Source organism: Nymphaea colorata, chromosome 4 (genome assembly GCF_008831285.2).
Source record: "Nymphaea colorata isolate Beijing-Zhang1983 chromosome 4, ASM883128v2, whole genome shotgun sequence".
NCBI lineage: Eukaryota > Viridiplantae > Streptophyta > Magnoliopsida > Nymphaeales > Nymphaeaceae > Nymphaea > Nymphaea colorata.
Window position 1 is genome coordinate 602,009 of NC_045141.1, and position 15,594 is coordinate 617,602.

The 15,594-nt window shown below is 36.6% G+C and overlaps 1 protein-coding gene across 1 annotated transcript; it reads left to right on the plus strand.

The window, feature by feature from the left end:
* The first annotated feature begins 8,378 nt into the window (after positions 1 to 8,378).
* On the plus strand, positions 8,379 to 14,559 carry LOC116252551 (receptor like protein 29-like). The gene is made up of 4 exons (XM_031626898.1): positions 8,379 to 8,744; positions 11,187 to 11,278; positions 13,240 to 13,336; positions 13,924 to 14,559. The coding sequence occupies exons 1-4, from the start codon at positions 8,379 to 8,381 to the stop codon at positions 14,557 to 14,559; spliced, it is 1,191 nt and encodes a 396-aa protein (XP_031482758.1).
* Positions 14,560 to 15,594: the final 1,035 nt, after the last annotated feature.

Consider the following 15,594-nt stretch of genomic DNA (forward strand, 5'->3'; position numbering starts at 1 on the left):
GCAGGTGTTGTCTCTCACATTCTTGATTTATCAGCCTACATCTCTACCCTCATTAGCGAAAGCTGCGCTGTGATGCTTGAATGGCTTGTGGCAAACAGTTGAATTCAATTTCTTGTTGATGCATGTGTTGTTGCTTTAGGCCTGCAACCTATAGTCACCAACTTGGTATGCTTTCTGCAAAATCCAATTTCAAACCATGTGCTTAGGAAGCTACCTTTAGGGGTATTAGTTGGTATATGCCATCAAGGGAAGAGTCTGTAAACAAAGCTTTCTCTTATGCTAATGGCATTTCTATTATTCTGCCTCTCCTAAAAGACTCAAACTATGAAAGATTGAAATCCAAGAAATGGCCATTAACTTGGTGTTCTGCTTCTGCTGCAAATACTAAAATGAAAATCATAGGTTAAGAAAGGGAAAGGGGACAGCAAATTGGTAAATTTGGAACTTCACATTTTTAAAGTGAAAACATATACCTTAGATTCTCGCACATTTTCTTAACTGTTTCCACAAAACACAGCTTGTTCGCACGTTTCTAGACCCATCTCTCTATTGATTCTTGAAGATTGATGTAAAATTAGGTCGGAGATAAGGAAAGACCGGAAATTTCTAGCAGCCAAACACTCTTATGCGAATTTGTTAACCTTTCCGATTCAACGCATATAAAATATCGACAAAAAGTGGACCAGCAAGATTTTGTTCAGAAAATGGAAATAGATCACTGTTACTTTAACTTTGCAAACAAGTCATACACGACATGACACTCTAGTTTCTTGACCATCAAATTTGAGAAAAAAAAAACAACAAACAGAGATAGAAATAAGACCCATTTTTAAATAAAGAAAGGGGAAAGTTTGGGATCTCAACTTCAAGTCTGGACAAAAAAAAGAGAAGAATCCGATGGAGAGAATCATACGGCAGGAAAACGAGTGCCGAGTTTCTTCATCATCTTCCCTCCTCCGATTCCTTCTTCCTCTGCAGCGACTCGAGTCATGTCCACTTGACCCCCACCGACAAATGTTAGACAAAACAAAAATGCAAAAAAAAATATTTATTACTTAATTTTCACATGGTTGGTTAAGATGTTTTAACTGTTACCATATCAGTTTTCTCCATAAGTACTTCATGCTCATAATTTATCATATTTGACTTCTATGTCTTCAAGTTGTTTAAGGACGTTTTAAATTATTTTCACATATATTTTTTGGTAAATTCTATTTTTTAAAATATTTGTCGAAAACAAATAGTATATTGAACTTTGATTGGTCTATTAACAACTAGTATGTTTGACTTTCGTACTTTTTTTACATTAATTGTGCATATTGAACATTGATATGTCTATTTTTAAATAAAAACATATTTTAATTGAGTAAACTATTAATTCATGATGATCCCTTATTAAGAATTATTAAATCATGTGACCTATATTATTTATCATTTAAAATAACATTATTTAATGTTTTTTCATTTCATTGAGTCAATTGAAATAGTTTGTGTTATATCCGTAAAAAGAGTATTCAATGATATATCAAATAATTTATTAGTCTTTCTTATCTTCATTACAATAGTTGTTTTTTTTACATAAAATTGTATAATTACTCTAATGATATATAAGATAGTTTATTAAATCTTACGATTTGTTGTTTGCCTACTAGTTAGAGGCCTTTGTTTTCAAGTTTGTGAATTATGTGTTATATATCAAATTCCTAAGATTTTTGAATGAATTGTATGATTATACAAAGTAATTTACTTGATTGATTAAATAAGTAAATTGATAATTTGGTAAATAAACTTTTTTATAAGCTTAGTAGTTTTTTCATATTGAGATTATGCACAATTTATTTAAACCTGCTATTTTTTAAATATATAATATAACTATTCTTGTAACCAATTTGAGATAACGGTCCATTTAAAAAATTTGTAGCTCTAAAAGTGTATGTTTCATATTTTTAACAATTCCCATTTTGTTGAATTTCTTTGTTGAAGTTTCTTTATTATTTCACTTAAATGAATATATTATTTAAGATATCATGCTTAGTTGATGTGTTTGCTTGATTACAAAAAAAAAAATTAATTCAACATAGTATTATTTAATTAATTAATTAGTTTTATATGATATAGTTTTAAATATTTTAAGTTAAATGATGTATATGATTTCTATAAGAATATTATTATATGCAACTCCATGGAAGTCAGTTCTTAGTTAGATTATACTATATGAAATATTTATGTTCCTTTTGTGTCATGATGTTAAGTTAGTGTATTACCACCAACTCAACATTCAAATATTAGTTCGGATATCAGCTCTCGCGGTTCGGATTCAAATATTAGGCTCCTAGATTTGGATATCAGGTCTCATCATTCGGATTCAGATATTAGGCTATAGGATTCGGATATCAGCTAACACGGTTTGGATTCGGATATTAAGATACACGATTCGGATATAATCTCTCGTGGTTCAGATTCGGATATCAGGTTATAGTTCGGACTCAGATATACTGGTTAAGATAGTTAGTATGCGATCGGATATTTACCAAAAACTGAATCTGAATCCGTATCTGATCGGATGTTATTTCTTAAATCTGAATCCGATCCGATTTCTCAATCGGATGTCAAATTATTTACCATATCCGATTTTTTAGAAGCAATTTGGATCGGATATCCGATCCAAATCTGATCCGTTGACATCCCTAGCCATTGCATCCCCAATAAAATAAATCCAAGTAAATATCCTCATCATATATTTGGATCCGAGATATGCCTTAGGTCTGAACATGACCACATTAGAATGGAACTTCTGTATATTGGTCTTCAGTTCGGAGTCGCTGACCACAATCAGCGACCTTTTGAGCAAAGGAACACCAAGTCCATCTTAATTAGTAAAGCCGGTTTTTGAATTGAGTCCACAATGCGGCCAGTTTGGTAAACTGGCCAATCCAATAATCTAAACGATCTACATGCAAATCAGCAAAAAGGAAAAATTTATAAATTCTATTTTTCTTTCAGAAAAATGAACTGACGAATATAAAATTTGATTAAGAATAAAGAAAAAAGTGCTTTTATAACTAGTAAGAAATGCATAACGAAACAACACGTCGAGTCGACCACCTTCGATCTCATTCATCAACTATTAATTTCCTGTCCGATTATTGAATCAATGTACACTCAACAAAGCAAGGCATCATGGTCAGATTTCAATGACTTTTGAAACGAGTGGATGAAACAAGTGAAAATGATCAAACAATAACTAATTAAAAAAAAGACGATAGAAGAAGAGGAAGAAGGAGAAAAAGAAAGAAGAAGAGAAAAAAAAAAACTATTTTTTTTTTTTTAAAAAGGAAGAACACAAACATTTAAAAAATGGCGAATGGAAGAACAATAAGGGGGAGGAGAAGAAGAAGAAAGAGGAACAAGATGAACTGACTTTTTAAAAGAGGAAAAGAATGAGAAAAAGAGAATAACAAGAGAGGACAAGGAAACAAATAAACTGCAAAGATTTTTCCTGAGGAAAATACATTTGCAAAAAAACACCCAAGAAAAACTTTGCTTTTAAAAAACAGAGAATGATATTTGCGACTAAGAGAAACATAACCAGTTGAATGGCCTAGTCTATGTTCTGTATAATATGCAATTGCAACAAATATAATAAACTAATATACACCTATTTGATAAGTTGACCAACTAACATACACTTGCTTCATAATATATATTGAAAAATTTTCACTTATTTAGACAATTAGTAAAAGCTTCAACAGGAGAATGTCGAAAGCAAGTTGATCCTATCAACTTGAAGCACTTCGATGTACCAGATTCACAAGTTGAAGAAGAACCTACCAATTAGGCTAGTTCTATATAGTATTGCATATTTAGGTGTGGAAATCCTTTCCCACCTAACTGAAGGAGAAAAACAAGAAATTCTCGAGTCAATGGTATTGACTTGAAGTAGCAAAAAAGCACAAAGGGCCTTTTCTGCTGGATAGAAGAAGAGCAGTTGGGAAAAAAATTCCAAATGCTTCCAAACACTACCATGGGCAAAGTTCCACTGTAGAAACCTTCTGGTAAGGATGGAGTAATCCTCTTTTTGAATTTGGGGGCCATGGGTAGCTTATAAGAACAAAGTTTAGGATAGGATTTTTTGTTTCTGCGATTGTTGGTCAAGGTCAGGGGTGGAGCTAAAAATTTTTCATGAGAAAGATTGAAATAAAGTTTCTAAATTTTGACTGGGGCCGAAATATCATTTTTCAAAATTTTTATGTACAAGAACTAAAATTTTTTAAACTTTACATGCATTTAAAAAAAAATTGAAGTGGTGGGATTACCTTCCCGTCACCCAAAGAATATTATTTTAGTTGGTTTCTAAATAAAATCAATATTATAAAAATCCAGTTTCAACGTACCAAACCGGACTGCTTAATTGTTAGACTTTGAAACTTATTCAATGTAGTGGTTCCAAACCCAACCCTCTGGCGAGGTTGAGACAACCATCGATTGCTTAGTTATTTAACGATGTCATTCAAATTCATTTGAAAAGTAATTGTATCTTATGATGAATGTGGATTTTGATATCCATTTAACATATGCCTATGGAGACCTTGTAGAACTGTGATGAGATGGGGACCTCTCTTGGACCTACCAATTACTCTCAAATATAAAATTATTGGATATTTATTTCCTCCCTTTGGAAGCCCTGGGAGGACAACAAACACTTTCAGTATTCAGGACGGTATTTTTTCATAACCAATAAGATGGAGTGCTTTTGGTAAATGAACCAGCCTTCCGAGCGGCAAAGCACGAGTCCAGTTGGCATTTTTCTTTTTCGCACCAGTTTGAAAAGGTTAGCATCGTGATAATGGAGGGCCACAATTACAAATGAGTCATCGATGGGTCCAATTCAATTAATAAAAGGTTAGCATCGTGATATCCAACTGATCCGATTCGAAAAAATCGGATATGGATAAAAATTTAATATCCTATCAAGAAATCAGATCGGATTCGGATTTAATAAATGGCATCCGATCGGATTCGGATTCGGATATGCATAAATATCGGATCAGATTCGGATACAGATTCATATCGGATTCATTTTTAGACAAATATCCTGCATCTAGTGCTTGAAAAATGGCAAAATCCGGTTCAAAATTCGGATTCAGATATAAATATAAAAATTGGATTTGGATTGTAAAATCGGATTTTGTATTCGGATTCAGATATGACTTTGCTTTATTCGAATTCGAATCCGAATATATGAATATCTGAAAAAGCAGATATAATTAAAAATGTATCCGATCCGAATCCGCTCCATTGACATCCTTAAATGCCACCAGAAGGTGGCTCGAAAGCCGGCACTCATTGGACAAACCACGTAGCTCACATATATATTGTTATTTTTGGCGGAATCAATTCATAAAGGGAAGGAATTTATCATGCATTGTCAGCATTGGTGGCCAATGCTCAACTGGCCGTCTTATCCACAATTATTGTTATTATTATATTATTTAATAAATATAATAATAATAGTACTATTATTATTATATTGAAAGGCCTCCTTTCATAGTGTAGGTTGGCAGTTTCATTGATGACTATTCAACTATTCCGTATAGTAGTTGCAAACATTTTCATGACTCACGAGAACCACCACTTACATATAGGTTGTGAGAGATGACAACCAATTAAATATAATCATAAAAACACATCTTTTTATTTTTGAAAAAATAGTGATAAAAAAACGAAAAATAAGTCGGGTAAATAAAACGGAAAAATGATATATATATATATACATATCTTAAGCAGCTGGTTATAGCCATGACTACCGTTTACGTATCTCCAAAATTCAAAAACTAAGATAAAAACAGAATTTTGTTGGCATTTGCATGGATCCATCATCTATTCTATGGAAGTGTAACAGTTCAACCAAGTTGTTGGTTATGCATAGTACCTAGTTTAGAAATGGTTTCTCTGTTATGCTGGAAATTTTGAATTCATGAAAGAACTTCGGGATTAATTTGAGGCAAGTAATGCAACCTGTTCCTGCTTGATCAGGACCAAGAAACAAACATTCAGCAGTCGACGGCAGAATCACCACCAAATTTCTCAGAACAAAAGTGAAAGAAATGCTCTCTATCATTTGATTATGTTACCTTGTTAGTCAAAAGCAGAATTTATGTCAGGCCCCTACATTTCTTAAGCAAAATCAATCTGTGGAATAGAGAAAGATCAGCAGAGCTGCAATTAATGCTGATATGCACGGTGATGTTTGCCAAGAATTGGCTCAACCCTTCAAAATCACACAAAATTATTGCTGATATGCACGGTGATGTTTGCCAAGAATTGGCTCAACCCTTCAAAAGCACACAAAAGGAAGCAAACCAAAACACACAGGTAAAGGTTAGCAGTTAAACTGCACAAAAGGAGAGCTTAATTTACAAAATTTCTATGTAAGATCAACATTACTTGCACAAGCATATCAGTGCTTTATATGTTAGAATGTGTATGTAGAACCGAACTATAGTTTCAAAATTTCAATAGAGACCAAAATTTCAATTTTTTTTATATACTTTAAACTAAAATTTATGAAATTTACATATCAATGTTTGAATTTTTAAAAATTTTTAGGGTGGGGGCCCAAGGCCCTGCCAGCACCGTGCATCCATCCCTGGTGTGTATTGTAACTGGTGGATCTGTGTAAAATACTACTAGCAATTTTGGCTTGATAAATAATATCTTAATAGATGATGTCGAATTTTGACAGTCAGGCGTGCAAAAGCATTAACATTGCTTAATGATTTACCCAGTAATATAAAGGCAAAAGCCAAAAATCAAAAATAAAAAATCATAGCAACAAAAGAACATGAACTTAATGAGCTTTCTTTTGGCAATGTTTGGCAACATATTCTATTGATGTTTTAGTCAATTAAATGGATTTCACTTTTATCAAAGTGCTTCCTAAATGTTGTTTGTCACATTCAGGCTGTACATGAGTATAAAAATTCAATCCCGCACTTAGTATGCTGCACATACATTTCTGATGCTCGTATCTTGCTTCAGGCGAGTAATCAAACCTTGCGATTGGTCATACATATAGCTGATAAAAAATCACTGATCTAGTTGATGTGACCATCACGTACAGATTCTAGTATCTGGATAACTATGTTACTGGAATGACAAGAATCCATCATGCATCAGTTAAAGCGCACAAATAAGCAATTATTTCACATAAGACAGTAAAAATATCACAGTCATATATATCTGTGGAAGCTAAGATGATGCAAGCCAACAACCACCAACATCTAGCTCAAAAAAAAAAATCAAAATATCAATTACACGCTTTCAGCTCTAGGAACAAAGCCGGAAGTAGCGGTCGACTGCTAATCACAAACAGTATATTATTGTTGTATGTATCTGCAATAATATTTCGGAGAGATTCATGGAATGTTATAGCATAATATTACATAAATCTGCATAATATTTGCGATGGATATATGGAATTGTTACATACCGTTATTGTTACATATGCAGAGACAACCCAGCTCTGTTGGCGGTGAAAAAAGCCCCGTCAGAGGTATGGGGTTTTCTTGTAGTGGCAGCTATCACCGTCTCTGGTATCTTTGCCCGAGTAAAGGCTGCTCAAGCCATTATAGTTCCAAGAAAATGATCAAATAAGATTATTTTGAGTACTAAACAAAATCAAGTCAGAAAGCATGAGAAATAAAATTAAAAAATAACTTGTTGGATTCAGATTCAGATCAGAATTGGATTTATTTTTAAATAAAAACCTTGTGTTCAAAATTAAAACTAAGAAGTGAATCATTAACACTTGCACATGCCGTCTCACTACACAGGCACCTCACACCACTTCAGCACACACTTGATCCACTTAAAGGGCTATATAGGAGCCGAGTCAAAATTAAGCTCGTTCAACTTGGCTCGAGCTCTAGTTTAGCTATACCAGGTCAGCTTGAACTCGATTCGACAGACAAGCCAATCCTCGAGCATGACTCTTTTAAGCTCGCTTACCAACTCCCCATTTGACCTGATTTCTTTCTTTGGTTTTAAGTTTAAAAATTTCAAAAGAACACCTAGCTCATCGTCCTTAACCTCAGCCAGAACCAGTTGCACAGCCACGTTGTGGCTGGTGTGAAATCTTAAATATATAAGTGCCCCACCATATTTGAGTTTATTTAAACAAGTGCCCTCCAGATAACCAGGCTGCTGCCGCCGGAGATCAGCAACTCGGGGAGCTAAAGGGCTTGGAAATGTTGGTCCTCGGCAACAACAGCATCAATGGCACACTTCCCCTGTTCCTGGGACGAATGCAGGGTCTGCAGGACCTCCACTTGGGGGGGAACCCCCTAGGAGGGACCCTTCCAGATGTTTAGAGCCAGATGACGGGGTTGGTCGGCCTCGACTTGGCCTACACTGGTCTCGTCGGCACCTTTCCAGCTTCCATGCCTCGCTTACGCAACCTGACCTACCTGTCGCTAGACCACAACGGGCTCACCGGGGCCATACCATCTGGGCTCGGTGGGCTCCCCTTCATTCACGACCTTGACCTCAGCTACAACCAGCTCAGCGGGCAGGTACCATTCCAGAAGGAGGTGGTGGAGCGGTTGGGCCCCAAGCTCAAGCTCGCCAGAAACAATGGCCTGTGTCTCGGCTCGGAGATGGTCGGAACCAGCTTGGTCAGGGTGGAAGTCGATGGGTTCATCTCTGCTAACCTCGCCGAGTCGTTGGCTTGTGATGGCTCGGCGGTGAGCTCGAGTGGGTCGAGTTTCGGATCGGATTCTTGGTACCGCATGGCTCTGGCCCTGCTTCCTGCTGCCTGCTTACCTCCTCACGTTTTGACACTAGTGTTCTTTTCCACTACTTTTTTTTTATTATTATCTTTTTGTCTAGCGTAAAGAACAATAACAAAGTGTACATTTTTCGTGTTTTGAGTATACAAGAGGAACGTGCCTTCATATTCAGTTCAGTAATTAGACACAATTTGAGATTGGGTGTTTGCTTCTTTTGAGTATGTATTTTGAGTTTATATAAATTATATATATATATATATATATATATATATATATGTATGTATATATATGGGGAGAGAGAGAGAGGGAGAGAGAGAAAGAGAGAGAGAGAGATTGCATTTTATAGATTCCAACCGAGAGATCTAGTTTGCTCAATGGTCTCTTCAATTTAGAGCAGGAAATGGTTTTCTGGACTTGTCTAGTTAATAAAGGAACTTCTGAGCTATGTGGAATCAGTCCCATCCGACCAAGGAGTTCTCTACTTGATGACTCCGTTTTATAGTGTTTGTGACCAAGTCAGACACCGATCCGAGTTGAATACCGAAAGCGGGTTGTTTGAATTTGGAATGGCGGTTCACCGATGTTTTTCTTGTCGCTCACGGGACAACTCTCTGAGTCGCGTGAAAGGTTTGTCGGTACGAACAAACAAAGAAAAAGAGAATCATAGACAAACATGGCACCTCTGGTCCCGTGGAACCATATGTGGAGTTAGAACATGGAACAATGCCTTACAACAATGATAGTAATCCCCTTTGTTTCGCTTATTGTGGATCTTGGATCTCGGACTGTTTTACTTTGGTATGAATGATATGCCTTTCACCAATGCATGAAATGGCCACCTCACGTGTTGATCATTATACTCTCTATTATGTGTTCTTGCTTAGAAAATATAAAGAAAAATCAAAATTTTATATGCAAATATTAAAAATTTTAAATTAACCAATATAAAAAAATATGAAAATTGTATTTCAACCCCGGTTAAAATTTTGAAACTACAGTTCCACACTTGCAATGAAAAATTCCTAACACCACACCTAGATACAATTACAAAAAACAAGAAAGATTAACATTAATCTTGACACTTCTACTTTCTAATCGCAGCAAAGGGAATTTTGGTATATCTAGAGATCTCAGAGCTCAATGAGCAAGTCGAGATCGAATTTCGGGAGAACAGGCCGAAATGTCATTTTTCAAAATTTTTATATAAAAAAAGTGAAATTTTCTAAAATTTACGTGTAAATTTTTTAATTTTTTTTAGGTGAGGCCAAGGTTTATGTGGGCCCTACCTTGGCTCCTCCCCTCCTCTTGGCTAAGGAGGAAGCTTCGGTTTAACAAAGATGGAAGGTTGTCTCCAGCGTTTGATCTTTATTGTTTGTGGTGTATCTAATTTTTCCCCGGCAATGCGTCACTGTACTTTGTATAGTTTGAGGTTATATATCTTGTTAAAAATGACCTAAATGAGGCTATAATTTCGTGAAAATAATTAAATGAGGAATTAAGCTGGGATTTATGGCTGGTAGAATTTTGTAGTTTTGTTTTCTTTCTAAACCACATTTCTTGGAATGATTTTGTTACATGATCAGTTGCTTCTAGAAAGGGGGATGTATCAACATGCATATGTTGGTCAAACTAAGTCTTGCCTCTAAACTACCAAAAAAAAAATCAAGAAAATATGATGTCATTGAGAAATTAATAATTTAGACAATTGAGTGAAAAGTTTAGATATATGAATTAACGGAACTTTTAGGGGTCATTTGGCAGTAGGGACACTTTAGATGAATCTACCCCAAAGATTGGAGCAAGTTAATGTAACAATAGTTCTAGTATTTTATGAATCTGCCCTAATCTTTGGGGCATGTTAATGGGCCAGTCATATAGATGAGGTTAAAAAGGTTATTAAAGGAAAGCTTGAGAGTTGAGAGGCATGATGTCAAATGCAAATAACTCTACAACTATATATAAAACCAATGTAAGGACCTAAGTTACAAACCAAGAGGTTAGAAATATATTCACCTCAATCTTCCCATATTGAATGCAGTTTTCTGAAAGTATGTTGGCATATTAATGGCCTGGTCAGATGGATAAAGTCAAGAAGGTTAAGTTGCTAAGTTCTTAAATATTCTTCAAGTGCCAGGAGATTGATGAAGACCAATTCATTCCTCCTACTATCGTCACCTGGCGGAAAAAGAAGCCATGGGGTTATACTATTGCTACGAGAGAAAGCATGACAAACTCTATTGGGGTTTGGGTAGAGAAGCCACCAATAGAGGGCCGAGGACTGGGAAAAAGAGAATTGTCTAAAGCACAACATAAATTGATTTGAAATTTATTGTCATTCTTTCTGCATCCTATGGATCCAACCTGTTCTTGAGGGGGTTGATGCAATGGCTTGATCAGGTGGGAGTTAGTAGACAGTCAGTTTCTAAATCACTTAATGTAAATCAGAAGTGGAGCCACATTGTGGCTAGGAATGGCAGGTTCGAGCCAAGGTGAGCCAGCTCGAATTTGTTCTTATCTCAAAAGCCAAGATCGAACCTGGAACTCTCAAGACAAGTGTGAGTGGACCAGCTCAAACTCAAATTGCCCATGCTAAACTCAAGCCAAGTTTGTGCTCGAGCTTAGCGGGACCATTATTTAAAAAAAAAAATCAATTTGAACAAGAATAGAAACAGCAAGATTATAATTTGCGAATTGGAAGTTGTTAGGAAGGGTGAAAATCGATGTAGCTGTTTGTTTGTTGTGATGAAATTCTAAACAATCTTTCACTTGTTTTCTTATCGATCTTACTCAAGTTTACATAAGTTGAGCTTGCCAAGCTCGAACTCTCCTCGTTTACTTAACTTTAACCCAAACATGACTCGTTTGTTAGATGAGTTGAGCTCGATCTGAGTTTAACTAAGAGAGGTCAAGAGTGAACAAGAGTTGGCTCCACTCATCGAATATCCATAATTGTGGTTAGGAATTAAAGCTGGTTTTGCCTCCTCCACTAGCTGAACAACAGCTAAGGGGCAAGACTGAGGTGGTGTCCTGGCTATGGAGTAATTGAACAGCTCGTGTGTCACTGCAACCCCATTGGGTCCCAGCCTGTTTCTCTGAAGACAATACATCTTGCCGTGGGTTGTCCAAGAAATGCTGCAATAGTTCATGCAGTGAACAAATAAGGCCATCTAAACTGAAAAGGAAAGCCTCAAATAACAAACCTGGCATGAATTTTCGTGCCCAAGTATGGTTGATAACTAAAATACCCTTAATTTTCAATGAAAAAAACTTTTTTCAAAAACAAAAATGAAAATGAAAGAAGTAAAAAGACTATAAATGACATTTCTTTTTAACAATTGGCAAACATGTCCTTCCATCCGACTTTTGGTATTTTTGTCTACAAAAGAGGTACAAGCACATCAGTGCTTTATATGTTAGAATGTGTATGTAGAACCGAAGTATAGTTTCAAAATTTCAATAGAGACCAAAATTTCAATTTTTTTTATATACTTTAAACTAAAATTTATGAAATTTACAAATCAATGTTTCAATTTTTTAAAATTTTTAGGGTGGGGGGCCAAGACCCTGCCAGTGCCGTGCATCCGTCCCTGGTGTGTATTGTACCTGGTGGATCTGTGTAAAATACTACTAGCAATTTTGGCTTGATAAATAATATCGTAATAGATGATGTCGAATTTTTACAGTCAGGCGTGCAAAAGCATTAACATTGCTTAATGATTTACCCAGTAATATAAAGGCAAAAGCCAAAAATCAACAATAAAAAATCATAGCAACAAAAGAACATGAACTTAATGAGCTTTCTTTTGGCAATGTTTGGTAACATATTCTATTGATGTTTTAGTCAATTAAATGGATTTCACTTTTATCAAAGTGCTTCCTAAATGTTGTTTGTCACATTCAGGCTGTACATGAGTATAAAAATTCAATCACGCACTTAGTATGCTGCACATACATTTCTGATGCTCGTATCTTGCTTCAGGCGAGTAATCAAACCTAGCGATTGGTCATACATATAGCTGATAATAAATCACTGATCTAGTTGATGTGACCATCACGTACAGATTCTAGTATCTGGATAACTATGTTACTGGAATGACAAGAATCCATCATGCATCAGTTAAAGCGCACAAATAAGCAATTATTTCACATAAGACAGTAAAAATATCACAGTCATATATACCTGTGGAAGCTAAGATGATGCAAGCCAACAACCACCAACATCTAGCTCAAAAAAAAAAATCAAAATATCAATTACACGCTTTCAGCTCTAGGAACAAAGCCGGAAGTAGTGGTCGACTGCTAATCACAAACAGTATATTATTGTTGTATGTATCTGCAATAATATTTCGGAGAGATTCATGGAATGTTATAGCATAATATTACATAAATCTGCATAATATTTGCGATGGATATATGGAATTGTTACATACCGTTATTGTTACATATGCAGAGACAACCCAGCTCTGTTGGCGGTGAAAAAAGCCCCGTCAGAGGTATGGGGTTTTCTTGTAGTGGCAGCTATCACCGTCTCTGGTATCTTTGCCCGAGTAAAGGCTGCTCAAGCCATTATAGTTCCAAGAAAATGATCAAATAAGATTATTTTGAGTACTAAACAAAATCAAGTCAGAAAGCATGGGGAAATAAAATTAAAAAATAACTTGTTGGATTCAGATTCAGATCAGAATTGGATTTATTTTTAAATAAAAACCTTGTGTTCAAAATTAAAACTAAGAAGTGAATCATTAACACTTGCACATGCCGCCTCACTACACAGGCACCTCACACCACTTCAGCACACACTTGCTCCACTTATAGGGCTATATAGGAGCCGAGTCAAAATTAAGCTCGTTCAGCTTGGCTCGAGCTCTAGTTTAGCTATACCAGGTCAGCTTGAACTCGATTCGACAGACAAGCCACTCTTCGAGCATGACTCTTTTAAGCTCGCTTACCAACTCCCCATTTGACCTGATTTCTTTCTTTGGTTTTAAAAATTTCAAAAGAACACCTAGCTCATCGTCCTTAACCTCAGCCAGAACCAGTTGCACAGCCACATTGTGGCTGGTGTGAAATCATAAATATATAAGTGCCCCACCATATTTGAGTTTATTTAAACAAGTGCCCTCCAGATAACCAGGCTGCTGCCGCCGGAGATCAGCCACCGGGGGAGCTAAAGGGCTTGGAAATGTTGGTCCTCTGCAACAACAGCATCAATGGCACACTTCCCCTGTTCCTGGGACGAATGCAGGGTCTGCAGGACCTCCACTTGGGGGGGAACCCCCTAGGAGGAACCCTTCCAGATGTTTGGAGCCAGATGACGGGGTTGGTCGGCCTCGACTTGGCCTACACTGGTCTCGTCGGCACCTTTCCGGCTTCCATGCCTCGCTTATGCAACCTGACCTACCTGTCGCTAGACCACAACGGGCTCACCGGGGCCATACCATCTGGGCTCGGTGGGCTCCCCTTCATTCACGACCTTGACCTCAGCTACAACCAGCTCAGCGGGCAGGTACCATTCCGGAAGGAGGTGGTGGAGCGGTTGGGCCCCAAGCTCAAGCTCGCCAGAAACAATGGCCTGTGTCTCGGCTCGGAGAAGGTCAGAACCGGCTTGGTCAGGGAGGAAGTCGATGGGTTCATCTCTGCTAACCTCGCCGAGTCGTTGGCTTGTGATGGCTCGGCGGTGAGCTCGAGTGGGTCGAGTTTCGGATCGGATTCTTGGTACCGCATGGCTCTGGCCCTGCTTCCTGCTGCCTGCTTACCTCCTCATGTTTAGACACTAGTGTTCTTTTCCACTACTTTTTTTTTTATTATTATCTTTTTGTCTAGCGTAAAGAACAATAACAAAGTGTACATTTTTCGTGTTTTGAGTATACAAGAGGAACGTGCCTTCATATTCAGTTCAGTAATTAGACACAATTTGAGATTGGGTGTTTGCTTCTTTTGAGTATGTATTTTGAGTTTATATAAATCTAAAGAGATGCAATAGAGATAGAGAGAGAGTACATATAGATATAAAGGGAGACATTATATATATATATATATATATATATATATATATATATATATATGGGGAGAGAGAGAAAGAGAGAGAGAGATTGCATTTTATAGATTCCAACCGAGAGATCTAGTTTGCTCAATGGTCTCTTCAATTTAGAGCAGGAAATGGTTTTCTGGACTTGTCTAGTTAATAAAAGGAAGTTCTGAGCTATGTGGAATCAGTCCCATCCGACCAAGGAGTTCTCTACTTGAGGACTCCGTTTTATAGTGTTTGTGACCGAGTCAGACACCGATCCGAGTTGAATACCGAAAGCGGGTTGTTTGAATTTGGAATGGCGGTTCACTGATGTTTTTCTTGTCGCTCACGGGACAACTCTCTGAGTCGCGTGAAAGGTTTGTCGGTACGAACAAACAAAGAAAAAGAGAATCATAGACAAACATGGCACCTCTGGTCCCGTGGAACCATATGTGGAGTTGGAACATGGAACAATGCCTTACAACAATGATAGTAATCCCCTTCGTCCCCTTTGTTTCGCTTATTGTGGATCTTGGATCTCGGACTGTTTTACTTTGGTATGAATGATATGCCTTTCACCAATGCATGAAATGGCCACCTCACGTGTTGATCATTATACTCTCTATTATGTGTTCTTGCTTAGAAAATATAAAGAAAAATCAAAATTTTATATGCAAATATTAAAAATTTTAAATTAACCAATATAAAAAAATATGAAAATTGTATTTCAACCCCGGTTAAAATTTTGAAACTACAGTTCCACACTTGCAATGAAAAATTCCTAACACCACACCT

Bases quoted from the DNA above. Each gene is read 5' to 3' on its own strand.
- LOC116252551 (XM_031626898.1), top strand. From the start codon at position 8,379: ATGACGGGGTTGGTCGGCCTCGACTTGGCCTACACTGGTCTCGTCGGC. The intron at 8,745-11,186 runs GTGAGCTCGAGT...TGGCTTGATCAG, and splicing joins TGGCTTGTGATGGCTCGGCG to GTGGGAGTTAGTAGACAGTC. The intron at 11,279-13,239 runs GTGAGCCAGCTC...TTACATATGCAG, and splicing joins AATGGCAGGTTCGAGCCAAG to AGACAACCCAGCTCTGTTGG.